This window comes from Dicentrarchus labrax, unplaced genomic scaffold (genome assembly GCF_905237075.1).
Source record: "Dicentrarchus labrax unplaced genomic scaffold, dlabrax2021, whole genome shotgun sequence".
In the NCBI taxonomy this organism is placed as follows: domain Eukaryota; kingdom Metazoa; phylum Chordata; class Actinopteri; family Moronidae; genus Dicentrarchus; species Dicentrarchus labrax.
In genome coordinates, this window is record NW_026136706.1 from 30104515 (window position 1) to 30119211 (window position 14697).

At 40.5% G+C, this 14697-nt stretch overlaps 1 protein-coding gene across 1 annotated transcript in view; it reads left to right on the forward strand.

Moving 5' to 3' along the window:
• The window catches only part of LOC127365856 (diacylglycerol kinase beta), a 102954-nt gene that overhangs the window by 84884 nt on the left and 3373 nt on the right, over positions 1-14697 (forward strand). The window contains exon 25 of the mRNA XM_051404393.1: positions 12435-12555. Within this exon, the coding sequence (XP_051260353.1) occupies positions 12435-12555 (121 nt within the window). The remainder of the gene's footprint in view (positions 1-12434; positions 12556-14697) is intronic.

A 14697-nucleotide genomic window follows, 5' to 3' on the forward strand; every position in this document is an offset into this window, starting at 1 on the left:
TTTTGCTGTAGATAATGCAATCAGCCAGGGTTACCCAGAGTGAGTGAAAGACGCCCCGGGCAACTCTGACCTCAGTGATGACACTTCAGTCCTCTGAGTCACTGTGTTTCTGCTGCTGCTGGTTTTTGTTCTGCATGGACAGACGCACAGAGACAGCCTATAGTAACATATAATTGTGTAAAATGTAATACAGTCACTTGCGTCATTGAGTTGAAAGTTTAACAGAATCCACTGCCCCCTTTAAACATCAGTCCTTAAACTGGAAGAAAGCAACTGCTTAAGTGCTGTGAAGGCTTCACTGAACAGAATTATTATTATTTTTGCACAATTTTCACAGAATTGGCCGCTGGAATGTCCAATCCATGTTTATTTATCGGCAGCATATTGTATTAACCCTACAGACATTAGCTGTGAGCAAGCACACACTAACTCTGTGTTGTGCGCGCATGTATGTACGTGCATGCGTGTGTGTAAAGAGTTAATCATTTGTTCCTATTTTTTCAAGCAATCAATCTTTATTTTTATTTTTATATTTTGCTTTGAACATGTATTGCACTTTGAACACACTGAATCCTGAGTCCTTAACTCGTCTTGCCTTTTGTTCTGACTTCAAGGTGTAACTTACACTCAGTACATAGGACAAAGCAAACCTTAGAGTGGACGTTAAGCTTAAGGGTTCCAAATATGCTGTGGTGGAGAGAAAAAAGTCAACATGTCTGAATTTGTAAGGTCAAAAGTCCGTTCTTGTCAGCTGGGTGAAGATGGATAGCAGTCAGAGGAGCAGAGGAAAACACAGTGAGGGCCGGAGCTGCTGACAGGAACAGGATTCACGTATGAAGGCCCCGGTGTCTGCCCATCCCATCACCATGCTCCTCCTCAAATTTTATCTCTGCACCATCTCTCCCCTCCCCTTTTTATTTCCTCCCTGCTCCTGGATCAGATTTCCTTGACTTCCTGTTGTGGATGTAACTGGAAAGGATGCACATAAACAAAGTGCATGTAGCAAAACGTGGGGTTTGTGAGCCTGCTGTAAACTGTGCTGGGCAGCAGTAGCAGTTCTGAGTAGTGCATGGGATTACTATTTGAAATTCAGTAATTAAATTACAGTTACTAATCCCAAAAGCTCACTTGTGCAATGTTGGCTTGTGTTTTTTCTTAGTGGTGGAAAGTAACTTGTACATTTACTCAACTACTGTACTTAAATACAATTTTGATGTACTTAACTTCAGTATTTCCATTTACTTGGGTATTTTCCCAAGAAAACATTTTAATTTGGAAATTAGCAAACATTCTGACAGAAATTTAGCATCACATTTACAGACGATAACATTTCTAACACTTTCATAACACCTTACAAAAACTGTCACAATCGAGAATGATATAGCCCACGTTACACTCATATTACATTCTCTTTTCCACTCTTTTCCATTCCACTTTTTAATACATTTACAACTGTTTCTTGATAGAAAGACCCTTCTTGTTCACTCACTTATTTATGCTATATATGCAAGCTAGCTAACATTCTGACAGATATTTACACAGCAGTCAGGCAACGGCTTCTGCTGGGGTACGGCAACACCACTTGGACAAACCACACCGTAATACTATAATAATAATAATAAGAATAAGAATAATGGCAATTTGTTTAGTTTGGAAGGCTTATACATTCGTCATCTTTTAGCAAAGGCTAGCCGCCTCTGCACTTCTCCCGTCCCTGTACCAAGCTAGCACCTCCCGCACCTGCACACTACACAGAACAGAAACTGATATCAACCGTCGATCATAAAACAGCAAACAAGCCGACCCCAAATATGTTGGCATAAGGCAGCATTAGGCCGGAGATATACACATGATGGCTGCCTCGCGGATCCTGTGTCCATATGGACCGTTGGTTGTGCACGACCTCAGAACTGAAAGCAAATGCGTGGTTGTAAAGCAAGTATATCTCCGGCTTCCTGGGTTTAGTAACTGTAAAGTAATTACTGAATTTGAAATGTTTTCCTGAAAAAAGGGATTGTTGTGATGATTAATTGCTATTGCTAGCAGTCACGGGGTTAAGATAGCTGTTGACGGGATCATCCCTATGTTCCCCGGGTCCTATGGTTAGGGTTAGGATGAGGGTTAGGGTTAGGATGAGGGTTAGGATAAGGGTTAGGGTTAGGGTTCCCCGGTCCCATACAAAGCGGGGAACACAGAACCCGGGGAACATAGGTACACTCCCGCTGTTGACGATCAGTATATACGCTGTGGGTGTTAAACCACAATGTCTTGTTTTTTATTTCCAATAAAGTAAAGTGTCTCCCCGCCTGCACCCCTTGTAGCTTTAGCGTTGTTGGAAAGTGCCTTTGATGGAGCTGGGCTAACTGATGAGTTATTAGCAATGTGAATTCTTTTTCATCTTCTAATGAGGAATTAATGACAATATTTCAGATCATATGCTCACATTGGCAGTACATTGGTGCTGTTTTTGAGAACCCTGCTATTTCAGGTATGTTCTGACCAGGTTTCCACTGCGTCTCCTCCCATGACTCATTTGTTTTCTTTCGCTGCCTGTCCGACTCTCTCCTCCCTTTCCTCTTCCAGTCATCAATCCCCCCAGCTCTTTCCCTTCCCTCCCCTTACCTTGCTTTCCCTTGCTCCTCCTTCCCTGCTTCCCAAGGTCCACAAACCCCTGCCCACCCTCCCCACCAACAGTCAAGCTGTGACACACCATGAAGGAGGCTATATTAGGCCGATCACATCCAGAGACTGCATATTGTTTTCTTCTCACACAACAGAAACAGCAGACTATAATTACTTTGATTCGCCCCTACCGGTCTGTGTGGCTGGAAATAGATCCTGTATGAAGCTGCGAAGTTGCTCTCAGTGGATGGTGGGAGAGTGGATGACCTTCCATTCAAACATTTACTCAAAGTTAATGAATGACGAATGAGCCCAGTCCCTTTCAAACAGGATGGGAATGGAAACGATGATGAGACATTTCTTAAAGCTTCTTTAAAATCAGAATAATGACTTCTTTCCCATGATTGTTTTTCCCCCATGATGATTTGTTTCTGGACATATCTGTGACAAAAATACAGAAGCGAAATTTCACCATCTGGGTGCTTGCAGTCCATGCAAGGATTTGGTGTGTGTGTGGTGTACTTTTGTACCGTTTTATAGTAACATAGTGTTCTTTGTCAAATGGCCAAGTGCTCTCCCCCGTACCTTTACCTCCGTTGGGGCTGGCAAGGTGAGCTGCATTTCCTCTTGACCATCTGCCATGACTCTGGCCACCCTGAGACAATAACAGGCCGGTTGGGGAGGGAGGGCAAGTGGGTGGAGGACGGATACACAAATATGCCTGCTTGTAATTATAGCCCGACACCTCAAGCTATCACACAATGAAAGCTGCTGCCGTTCTCTTTCAGTTCCTAATTGAGGGGTTGTTATAAATAACTCATCACTAAATTTAAAAGGACGGTTCTGTATTTTTCTTAATGTCAACAAATGTCATGAAAAGACCAAAACCAGCAATAAATGGTGACAATAACAAGTCTTGTGTGTGTAGTAAAAGTCTGATATTCCGCCATGCCACAGAGCGCCATTGTTGTTTAGAGATCTGTTCTTTAATTACAATGAACATGGGCACTCTGGGTTATTTTCATGTGATCCCACATACTCCGTCAGGGTGCAGCAGATACTCACCAGAGCACCAAAAGTCTATTAATCTGTGATTGAAAACAGTTTCCAACAAATGCACTATTTACACGCCTGACTGGAAGAAACCTGCTAGATACGAAACTTTCTGAAGGAACTGGTCTTACACCAGTGCTGTTAACATTAAAAAAGAATATCTGATGTTATGACAATGTCAGCGTCCTTGAATACAATACAACTCCCACTTTTTCAAACATTTCCATTCCAGCATGTTTTTTAAATATATTGCACCAATGTGCAGGATTTAGTGCATCTACTGGTGTACAGATTGCAGATTGTAACCCTTTCTTTCAATACATGAGGGAGAAACTATGTTGGCCGCGGAGCGTGCAAAAAATGTGAACAGACTTATCTTTCTCTGTTCTGGGGTATTGTAGAAACATGGTGGTTCATAAAAATAATAAAACGATAAAATGAACACAAATATTTTTTTAAAGGTGATTATACACTAATGGAAACAAATAATGCAAAACTAGGGGGCGACATAATGAAACCATGATTTTTTTTCTCAAAGGAGAACACAAAACGAGTGATTTTCAGAGCAGATATGCAAAGATGCATAGGGAAGTCAGAAAGTACTAAGTGGTGGAATAATTATTTTGCTCTTTTAATGGGATTTGTTGAAAATACTCAAATATAGAACATAGTCCCCCTTATCCTTTAATTTATTTTTTCATCTTCCTCTTTCTAGTTTCATACTCATGTTTATATTTTAGGTTTAAATTATGAATAATCTATATTTTATTTATACATAGATTTATTTATTATCTATGTATTTGATTAAACAATTCTGAATATTTAAATATCAGTTGAAGAGTTTATTCTGGAATAATGTATTTAGAAATATTCTGAGGACTCACTATGTAAAGCAGGATTTTTAGAATAATGGATGAATTTTAAATGACTTCAGGTTGCCTGCACAGCAGAGAAAATAGTGCAGCACAGTAGTGATGACTCTCGCTTGCCCGATGCTTGGCAAAGCAATGCCATCCCATCCCAGAATGCACCGTGGCTGCGTTATGTAAGAGGCTGTTCTATTCTATTCTTAGCTCTACCTCACTGAGAAGTAACAGTGCTGGTTGCCTGAGAGTCAAAAGGCGCAGAGATCTGATGAGGCGGGAATCATCAGTGAGGTGAGAACCAGCACAGTGGGCTATTCTGCCATCAGGCTCTCACACTGGGACACAGGCAGGACGGCATGCCCATTTTTGGTGTTTGGAGGAAGTAGAGATGTATAGGTGGGTGTGCGAAGGAGGGGGATTTATTTAATAGTACAACAGGAAAAGATATATGACTGGTATGGTTTTAAAATCCAAAAATAGGACATGTCAACACACACTGAAATGTATCACCCCTCCGAGCAGTATAAGACCACGTCACACTCCCTGTTTTTCAAATGAGGCTGTGTACATCTTTACATCCAGCCTCCCTTTTAATTCCCATCTGTCATGTGTGTCCATTGTCTCACTAGTCCCCGCCTCCCTTCTTGATCCCTCAGTCTCCAACTGTCCAGTTTTCTCTTAATGGATGCCCAATCCTATTATAATTATTTCCTGGAAAGCTCTGCAGAGGCAGACAAATGCATATGGTAAACGCGTGTGTGCCTGTGCAATAGCATGCAGGCTAAAGAGTCATTTCTGTTTCTGACACAGGACAGCAAACATGTGATCAGGATTGTAGCTGTCATTTAGGACACGGAGATCATGTCCTGAGTATTTTTTCTGGGAATTGGGGCCTTTTATGAAACGGGGGGGGTAGTTAATTCTTTTGGATCTTTATGTAAGACTGTATCAGTGGAAATGTGAAGAAAGATTCGAAACAGCCTTTAAGTCTTTAAATTGGGATATATACACTTAAAGCTGAAGGTATCAATATTTTCACATTATCAGTGGGTTAAATGACTATATGCAATGTAAAAGAGCTCACTTGTAGTGGTAAAATTGCAGAGAATGATCACCTAACTCTGAAGTACTCCTCAGCTCTATAGAAAATTTCATCTCATAGTTTTATTTTTAATGCTCAGAGCTTTATTGTTTTGATTCACTCTCACCAGCTCTCATCGGCCAGCTTTACAGTCCAACTCAGCTCTGATAAATCCACTGTACACCACCTGCCCAGCACCAAATGGCAGACAGACACAGTTAGAGTGTAGCTGGTGAGGAAAGTGGAGCATTTAGCAGCTAAAGATCCAGATCAGGAGTTAAAGACCAATAGTTTAGAATTTAAAGGTTTTAAACAAAAAAAAGTTTAATTAAACAATATTCACGATCACAAATTATAATATGTATATGTACATCAGTGTGGTCAGTAGTGTAGTGAGTGTGTGTGTGGAAAAAGATAATATATATCCAAAAACCAAAGACAGCAACAAACCAAGAACCTGCTGACTGGAAGGAGAGAGAGAGACTGATCACTGATCAACCAAGAACGGGCTGTGAAGTGCAGGAGAAACTACGGTAGTCGCGAAAAGCGCAAAAGGCCCTGTCCGGAGCCAGGGTTTGGTTTGTCCCTTCTGGGCTACAGTAGAAACATGATGGTTCAACATGGTGGACCCCACAGAAGGCAACCCATAGCATCTGTAGATAAAAACAGCTCATTCTAAGGTAACCAAAACACAACGATTCATATATTCAGGTGATTATACAACAATGAAGACGTACCTATGAATATTATATTCTATTTCTGCCAACAGATCCTCCTAAATGTTACACACTGGACCTTTAAATGGTAATAAAATGTCAATATTGTGTTCACAGCTTGTTTCTGGTGCCCCTAAGTGACCAAAAAAATACAAGTTTCAACATTAAAAGTTAGTCATAGAGTGTAGGCTAGTTTGCATTGGCTAAGCTAGCTCAGCGTTACGGAAGTCATTGACCGCATCAACAGCAATAAGTTCACAGCCAAGGGTTGACAATGGTGTCACTTTCAGTGCAGTCGCTGTCAGTGTCACCGGCTACTGCTGGCCACATCCTGCCGGGCTGACGGTGCAGTTGAGCCTGACACCACTGTGGATGATTTAGGGGAGGATGGACGTAAACAGGTCAGTCTCCACACCTTCCCATGAGCCTGTTCAGGAGTAAGAAGAGATGTTTTCTCAGAGGAGGGACTGGCCGGAGTACTCTGTGAAAGGGGATGCAGCTTTCTGTCATTTGGAGGCATTTCGGTCAATATAAACATGTCATTGTATTTATTCACACCTAAGTGATTTCTCCTTGTTTTAGTCAGAATATTAGGAAAGTAATGAGAATGCATTCATTTTGTGATTTCTTTTCTTGGGGAGCATACCACGCATGACTATGTTGCATGAAGACTTTTGGTGCTATCCATTTGTCTCGTAAATCCCCCGGCCGAGTTGGAAAGTGTAAATCTCACAGCTATCTCACGACATTTCACTGAGACACACCCCCTTCGGTCATAATTTCAACCGTCCCACTTGGGGTTCCTCAGAGTACACCGAGCTAAAGGAGGGTGAACGTACGACTCGCAAAACAAAGATGGCTGCGCCCATATTGAGATGTATCTTCTTTGTATTTGTACTATGTTTGTCGTTTTAATGTCGATTTTAAATGCTCTTACACACTTGTTTACATTGCTGCTTTAGTCCGGTCACCAATTTATGCATTGCACGGTGTTGCTGTGCGTGCAATACAATGTAAAGTTTTGTTTTCGAGCTGGTTTTCTAAATAGGCTAATGTAGCTAACAATAACACTACCCTGCCACTGCCCCTGGTGGCCCCTGGAGGCCCCTGGTGGCTCGAGACAAACGCCACAGCACTTGTTGAAATTGAAATAGGCAAAAATGGCAAAATATTATTGAAATGTAAGACTTGCAATAACGGAATTACTTGAAATGTTAGTGTTTCTGTAGAAAAACACATTAGTATTTCACATTGAGCTTGTTTAGATGAGCCACAAGCAATAACAAGACAGCTGCTGCACTGGTGGCGTCCATGTTTTTCCGACTCGTAATGCCCAAAGACAAATGGAACGCTATAAGTGGTACAAGCCAGGCAATTACGTCACGTTCTCGCGTCAGAGCAACTCGGGCGGGGGATTTACAAGACAAATGGATAGCACCATTTTGCCCCCCTAGGATATTTTTTTCTAGCAAATAAACTAAGCTTATTCCAGTATGATTTCAGTATTTTGTCAGTCTATAACATCTTTTTGCATCTAAAAAAATACCATGTATCCAGAACTTTATCTGTGACGGAGTGGAAAAAGCTTTGAAACAGCATGTTCTTTTTTATTTAAAACCCACTTTTTACATTGTAAATGTTGCTCACAGATTCTACTGCATTGTAATAGTGCTATACCAGGTCTACGGCAACTGGAAAATAATTGTTACATTCATGCACAATTACTGAAGATGATCATGTAATGAAGTATAAGTGGATGCATTTTATTTCTCTTCTTCACGTGCGCTTCTCTACTAATGCATGTGCCCTGAGCATCTAATTCTTAAGAGGATCGACCAAACTGAAGTACAGCCCTTCTGTTCCTCACTCTGCGCTGGCATTTTCTTTCAAATTGTCATCTGAAATATTAAAATGCCAGTGACTCAGCAACAGCACACTTATTCCCATGTAAACCTTGATCATCCCCGAAGTCAGGCACGAAATGGCAGCACTTTCTAAATGTCACACATCATGTTTTTATACATGTAAACAAAAACAAACTATAACTAATATATTCACCATTATGTTAAAACTTATGTTAACCAGCTGCTGGACACAGTTTGATTTTGACCACAGTGAGAATACTTTATGAAGGGAAAGCAATGGCCAATTTTCTAAACTAATCAAGAGATTAATTGTTTTTTAAAAGTCCATTATTACAGTTCATATGGGAGTTTGTTTTAAAGGTCCAGTGTTTAAAATTCACATTCATTAGTGTATAATCACCTGAATATAGGAATCCTTGTGTTTTTGTTACCTTAGAGTGAGCCGTATCTACAGAGGGAGCGGGTCCTCTTCAATGGAATCCGCCATCTTGAATTGCCATGTTTCTACAGTAGCACAGAAAGGACAAACTAAACACTGGCTCTCCTTTCGTGGTCACCATAGTTTCTCCTACACACTTCACAGCCCATTCTCAAATACAGACACGAGCAGTGTTCAGTTAGTTGGAACTTGATGCCACGTAATTCTACACACTGGTACTTTAAAGGAACAAGCATAGAATAAGAAAAACAAATGTAGATAGTCTGTGTAATTATGACACATTGTTTACATATGTACAGTGTTGGGCAGTTATTACTGGTAATAATATTACTTTCCCCAGTAACTAGTAGTGTAACTAAATACTAATACATTTCAGTAATAATATTAAAATTACTTTTGTGGGAAGTAGCAGAAAAGTTATTTAACTACTAGTGTAACTAATTACTGTTGGCAGGCAGTAATAAGTAAAGTAATAGTAACTAGCAGAACACTGCATATTTACATTTTTCCTGTAATTTGTCCAAAAGTGAAAAGTCACAACCCAGGCTTGTCCCGGGCCCTGTGTTGCATCAGACTCTTGCAGAGCACATTTTCTCTCCAGAGCAAACCGAAAACGCACAACAGTTTCCTGTTTGCAGTTTGAAAACAAAGCCAGCAAGGTTAGCGAGGTCTGACGACATTGGGAAATTATTATCGTTGTTTACACTGAAACAGCCTGTGGCTCCAGTCACAACAGGCAGCACTGCCAGTCGGAGCTTGTCTGGGCGGGATGGAGGATCGACACCCTCGGGGAATGGTTTGACTGGTTCCCTGGGCGCCTCTTACAGGCTCTCTTTCTTTTCTGCTGCGCTGAAGAAACCTCTGCTAGAGACATTAAATCAAGTCAGCTCTGCCTTTATATTTATCTAGATCCTCTGTCTTTTCTAGTCTTTGTGCCTTTTCTGCTGTTAACATTTGGAACATGTAATCATCAGAATAATCGCAGAATGAAATGGATGGGTACTTTCAGAGGGGTCATTCTCTCTTCCGTGTAAGATGTTTTTTTTTGACATTGTAAGATGTCAGAAAAGCAGTAAGGGGAAACCCAGTGCTTTTTGCATGCATGAGAAAGGACTGTTTAGGTATTGAGCAGCCTGCCTGAATAAACTTAATCAACTCCCAGAGCACCACACTAACCTGCATGATGAGCCATGGAGAATGGGTTACAGAGGCAGAGATTTGACTCAATTCAGGGTCTATTCCTGTGTGAAGCACCAGACCACATTGTCAAATTTTTCAGAATAAACAGAGTAAGAATAACAGGAAGATCTAGTGGTTGTCTCCTAGTAGTCTTTGTCGGCCTGGTCAGCTCGTGTTGCTCGGATCCTGTCACCATGTTGGGAAAAGATGTGATCTGCGCACAACCACAGTTAATTAGCGTAGACGAACTGCCGCCAACACAGTCGTATGAGCGGGTATGAGATTGGATTCTGCTGTCGCACCTCACAAATTATCACGCCGGCTGTGAAGACGGAACATTTGTCAGATTTCTCTGTAATAATTCATTTCACAAAGCATTCTGTAAAAACCTGTGAAGTTGCAGGGGCCATACAAGCACATCATTTCTCAATCATATTAAGTTGTGTGTGAGATAAAGTGTATTGAAAGTAAAATGTCAAATGACATCATCACTGACCTTTCAGATCATGTCTGTAAATATTGACTATTAGGCGTCACACTTTTCAAACAGAGAGAGAACACAAAGGGAAATTAGTAATAGAAGATAAAGAGGAGGTATGATCTGTTAGAAGGTTTGACACTGAGAATTACAGTGAGCAACTCTTCTCATCTGTACATTCCTTTATTTAAGCAGCTGAAAGTCCTACAAAGGTTTTCATGTGTGTTCTATAGAGACAAAGAGAAAGGTGTAAGTAAAGTAAAGGTGAGAGTGTGTTTTCTTATGGGAACTGCATAAATACAATATCCATAAATGATTGTGATAGTGTGCATGTCACAGTTTACCTCTCCAGTCTTGCAACAATGTTCATATCATATGACAATGTGAAAACAGTGTGACAAAAAGAAAGGGGTGACTCATGAACCTACCACTGTCATGAACCTACAGGGAATCGTCAGCTAAATCTGCACCTCCCCCCGACTTTATGGAGCTCGATTGTGAATTTCAGCTCATTGTTTAGCTGCCCGGCTGCAACTTTACTGTTTTGGTTCACCCGCACTACTCTTACTGCTTCGTTTTGGCTCCAAAAACTCACTGTACACTACCTGCTCAGTAACAAACAGCAGATAGACACGATTAGAGACTACCTGGCGAACATAGAAGAGCACTGAGCAGCAAAAGAGGCTGATATTTTCTTCTGGAGTTGGTAGAGACCAAAACCAGAGCTTAAAGAAGAGTGAATATTGGACTTCACCTGGTGGTCAGAATCATGACTCCAAATGAATGATAATGTTCCTCTGTAACTGTTAGATGAGTAAAAGGCAACTGTTGGCTAACTTGTTCACCATATCACAACTTTCTTCCCTGCCCCAAAGCAGCCCAAAAATTTCTCTTTTTTTAAAAATCGTTATTACATGTTTAAGTGTGACGTAAGGGAGTCCTAAGTACATTAAGCTATTTTTTAAGTACCTTTTAAAAGTACCATTAAATCCCCCAAATTACCAATATGACTAATATCTTCAAATCATTAGGGAATAATGATACATTTGGAGTGCTACCTCTTTCTTTGATGCTGCTAAATCCCACCTTTATCCTATGTAGGGACAATCTAACCAACCAGAACGAGTCACTACTGCTGCTACAAGAACACATTCATTAGTTGTCTTTTTTAATAAATCTTCATTAGGGGTAAGCTTAAACAGCAGATGCTTTGTTTGACGCATACCTTAAAAAGTACAAATTCAAATTCAGTACATATACACACACACACACACACACACACACACACACACACACACACACAAGACATTTACAGGACACTACCGGCCAAAAGTGCAAGCAGACCTCAGGGTGTATTTTAATGCCTCAGTCTGTCAGCTTCACCCTCGGTCAGCAGTTCAAAAGTCGAAAACACGCCAAAGAAGGTCAAAGTCCAAAGTTCTCCTCCTCTGGTGGTCAGCAAGAATGTGTTTGTACCCCATATTACTGGCTATGACAATGAGCTTTAGCTTTTCCATATTTGCTACTTATCATTTGTTCAGTGACGTTTAAAGTAAAGTTAAGTAAGGTTTAAGCTAAGCTGAGCCCAGGGATAAACTGGAGAATTAACCTAACATACATGTGTTGATGGCTGGATGGTTAGATATGCTATGTGCCATGCTCGTCTACTGTGTGTTGAAAAGACCCCATTTTGAAGATGTTAAAAGATAAAGGTATATATAGGCCTATGTATTCACATCTTGAGTTAGCTAGCTAAACACTAGCACACTAGCTAGATAATCTACATCAATCGTTAACTAGCTAACTAGTTACATCTGAAAGCTAGCAACACACTAACAGCTAATACACATCAATCATTAGGTAGCTAACTTAAAACTTATGTCTTTTCAGCATACATGAGCCCAGCACAGCACATCGAGGTCAATTGTACGTGAATGAAGCAACCATCTTAACTCATTTTAGTAATTTACAGGAATGATTGGTACAAATATGTATCATAAACTATCAGACGTTTTTCAGTGTGTCAGTGTTACTTTTCAGTACATCTGTTTTTGAGTTTGGTCAGGCAAAGCGCCTGCAAATGAACTCATAACATGTCTTTCTGTTTGTGTCTCTCTGTAACCCTCTCCATCCAGACTTCAGTGACCAGCTGTTGGAGGTGGTTGGCCTGGAAGGGGCAATAGAGATGGGACAGATCTACACTGGACTGAAGAGTGCAGGACGCAGACTTGCTCAGTGTGCCAACGTCACCATCAGGTCAGAACCTCCCTATCTCTCGGCTGCTTCTTCCATCTCTTCCCTCATTTAATCCATCCTCCTCCCTCCTGTCACCCTCTGATCTCCGTCCACCATCTTTTCTTTCATCTGTCTCCTCTCTCTACCCTCCCCTCCCTTTACCTTTCTTCTGGTCAACCAACTGGAAACTCTTCTTTCTGCACAGAAAGAATCAATCTCCTTAGAATGAAATGTGTTCCTTTTGAGTGTTTTTGTGCATTTGAAGGCTGAAATCCCTGCAGTATCCAAACAATAACATGCCTGTATCTAATAAAATATATATTTGAACTGCATGCTCTGCTAAGTGAGTGTTTGGAGTCATGGACTGACTCACAATCATATGGCGGGAAATGATCTATCTGTAGAGTTCTGATTCCAGATTCTACATATTTTGTTATAAACATACGAAGCAACCACTTTCTACTAGTTTGTCAGTCTGTCACTGGACGGTGTTACCTCCCGAATCACACACTCCTTAGCCACTATATGATTCTTACTGATGCATTTTTAAAATTTGCTGGGAGGGAGAGAGCTAGCAGAATTTCAGGGTTTAGTGACACTGTTAATTCCATAAAACACAAATTATAATTCTGCATGGCTGCATTGCTCATATATATTTGTTTTTATTCATTGCCAACAACTGCTTCTAAAAGTGCCAAAATTAAATAAATCAATCCATCATTAAATAATTACTTGAATGTGTCATTAATTCATTAAAATACCGATTAATTTTATGTAAAAAACTATTTAATTAATTATTTTATGGTCCTGTGTTGCAGTGCTTCATGAATTTATTTTATCTGTCAAATTCGCCCATCAAAGTTGGTAGGTGGATCCTAACGCCTGATTGGTTACCCTGTGCATCAAGTCAGGGCAAATCAGTTCCAGATAATGGATTGATGCAGAGCTAGTGAACATCGCTGCAATTTGACCAGCAGGTAATCCACAAAGAACTTGATGCTCCAGAACTGCACTCGGTATGTCAAACGCCAAACACTCTGGTCCCTGTGTGTGTTGGGCCTGATGCGCCTTGATACCAGAGAAGCGGTGGACTACTTCTTCTAAATTTGCAGTCACTCTATGGTCAATATATTGGTTGGAAAGTGTGGAAATAACTCCAAGAACTTCAATAAGTTTGAAACAATGCAACACAGGACCATGAAATAATTAATTAAATGGTGAAATAATTATATATGTGACCTGCTCCATCATTTTGAGTCACTTTGACCCAGAAACACATTTTGAGTTTTCTTCATGGCTGTAAAGAGGAAAGTCTCAGCTTTATGGCGATACCAAAATTATTTTTCTACTCCAAAAATTGTATGAGACACGCTCTTCCAAAGGTTGACTGTCACCAAACCTTGTTTTTGAGAAAAAGGGCTCTAAAGATAGCAATCAACATTCCGTCATATTCCAAATGAATTGAAAGACATTTTTTATATTTTATAAGACAGTTTATATTCAAATAAATAAACTTTACTGCTTTACTGCTTTACATAATTATAATCAGAGACATTGTATGCTACCATCAGGTCAGCCACGAGTGGAATATCTTCCTCCTGGCCTCCGTCACACTCACTTTCTTCGCCATCACGATCGGAGCCGGCCGGTGTCGGTAGCGCGAAATACCGGAGGTCGAGCCGCCGCTGTCACTCTCACTCTCAGCTGCCGGTGCGGTGAAAAAGTCCGTAATAAGGTCGATCCAGTTGTCGTCTGAAGTAGCATGTCTTACAGGAATTGAATTTAAAAGTTGAGCAATTTCGTCGTCGCGAAAATTAATTTTGTCTAGGCTGTCAATCAGTCAATCTGTTAATCTGTCTCCGTGTCCGTGTCGATCTAAACTGACAGTTGACAGATGACGTAGATGACACAAACACGCTAGCCGGTGTTTTGAACTCTGACACCTGTTTCGTTTTATTTATGTTAGCTATATTTATCCTTTGTATTTTACATTAATTTTGACATGGTATGAAAGCTGAGACTTTATTTAATTAGAAACATGTAAAAACTGAAAATAGCCCAAAATTGTATTTTCTTGTAAAAACGTGTTTCTACACAAACGGGCCGCTGCGACATCCGACTCATTTTGATGGAACGCGTCACATATGTTTTTTACATAAAATG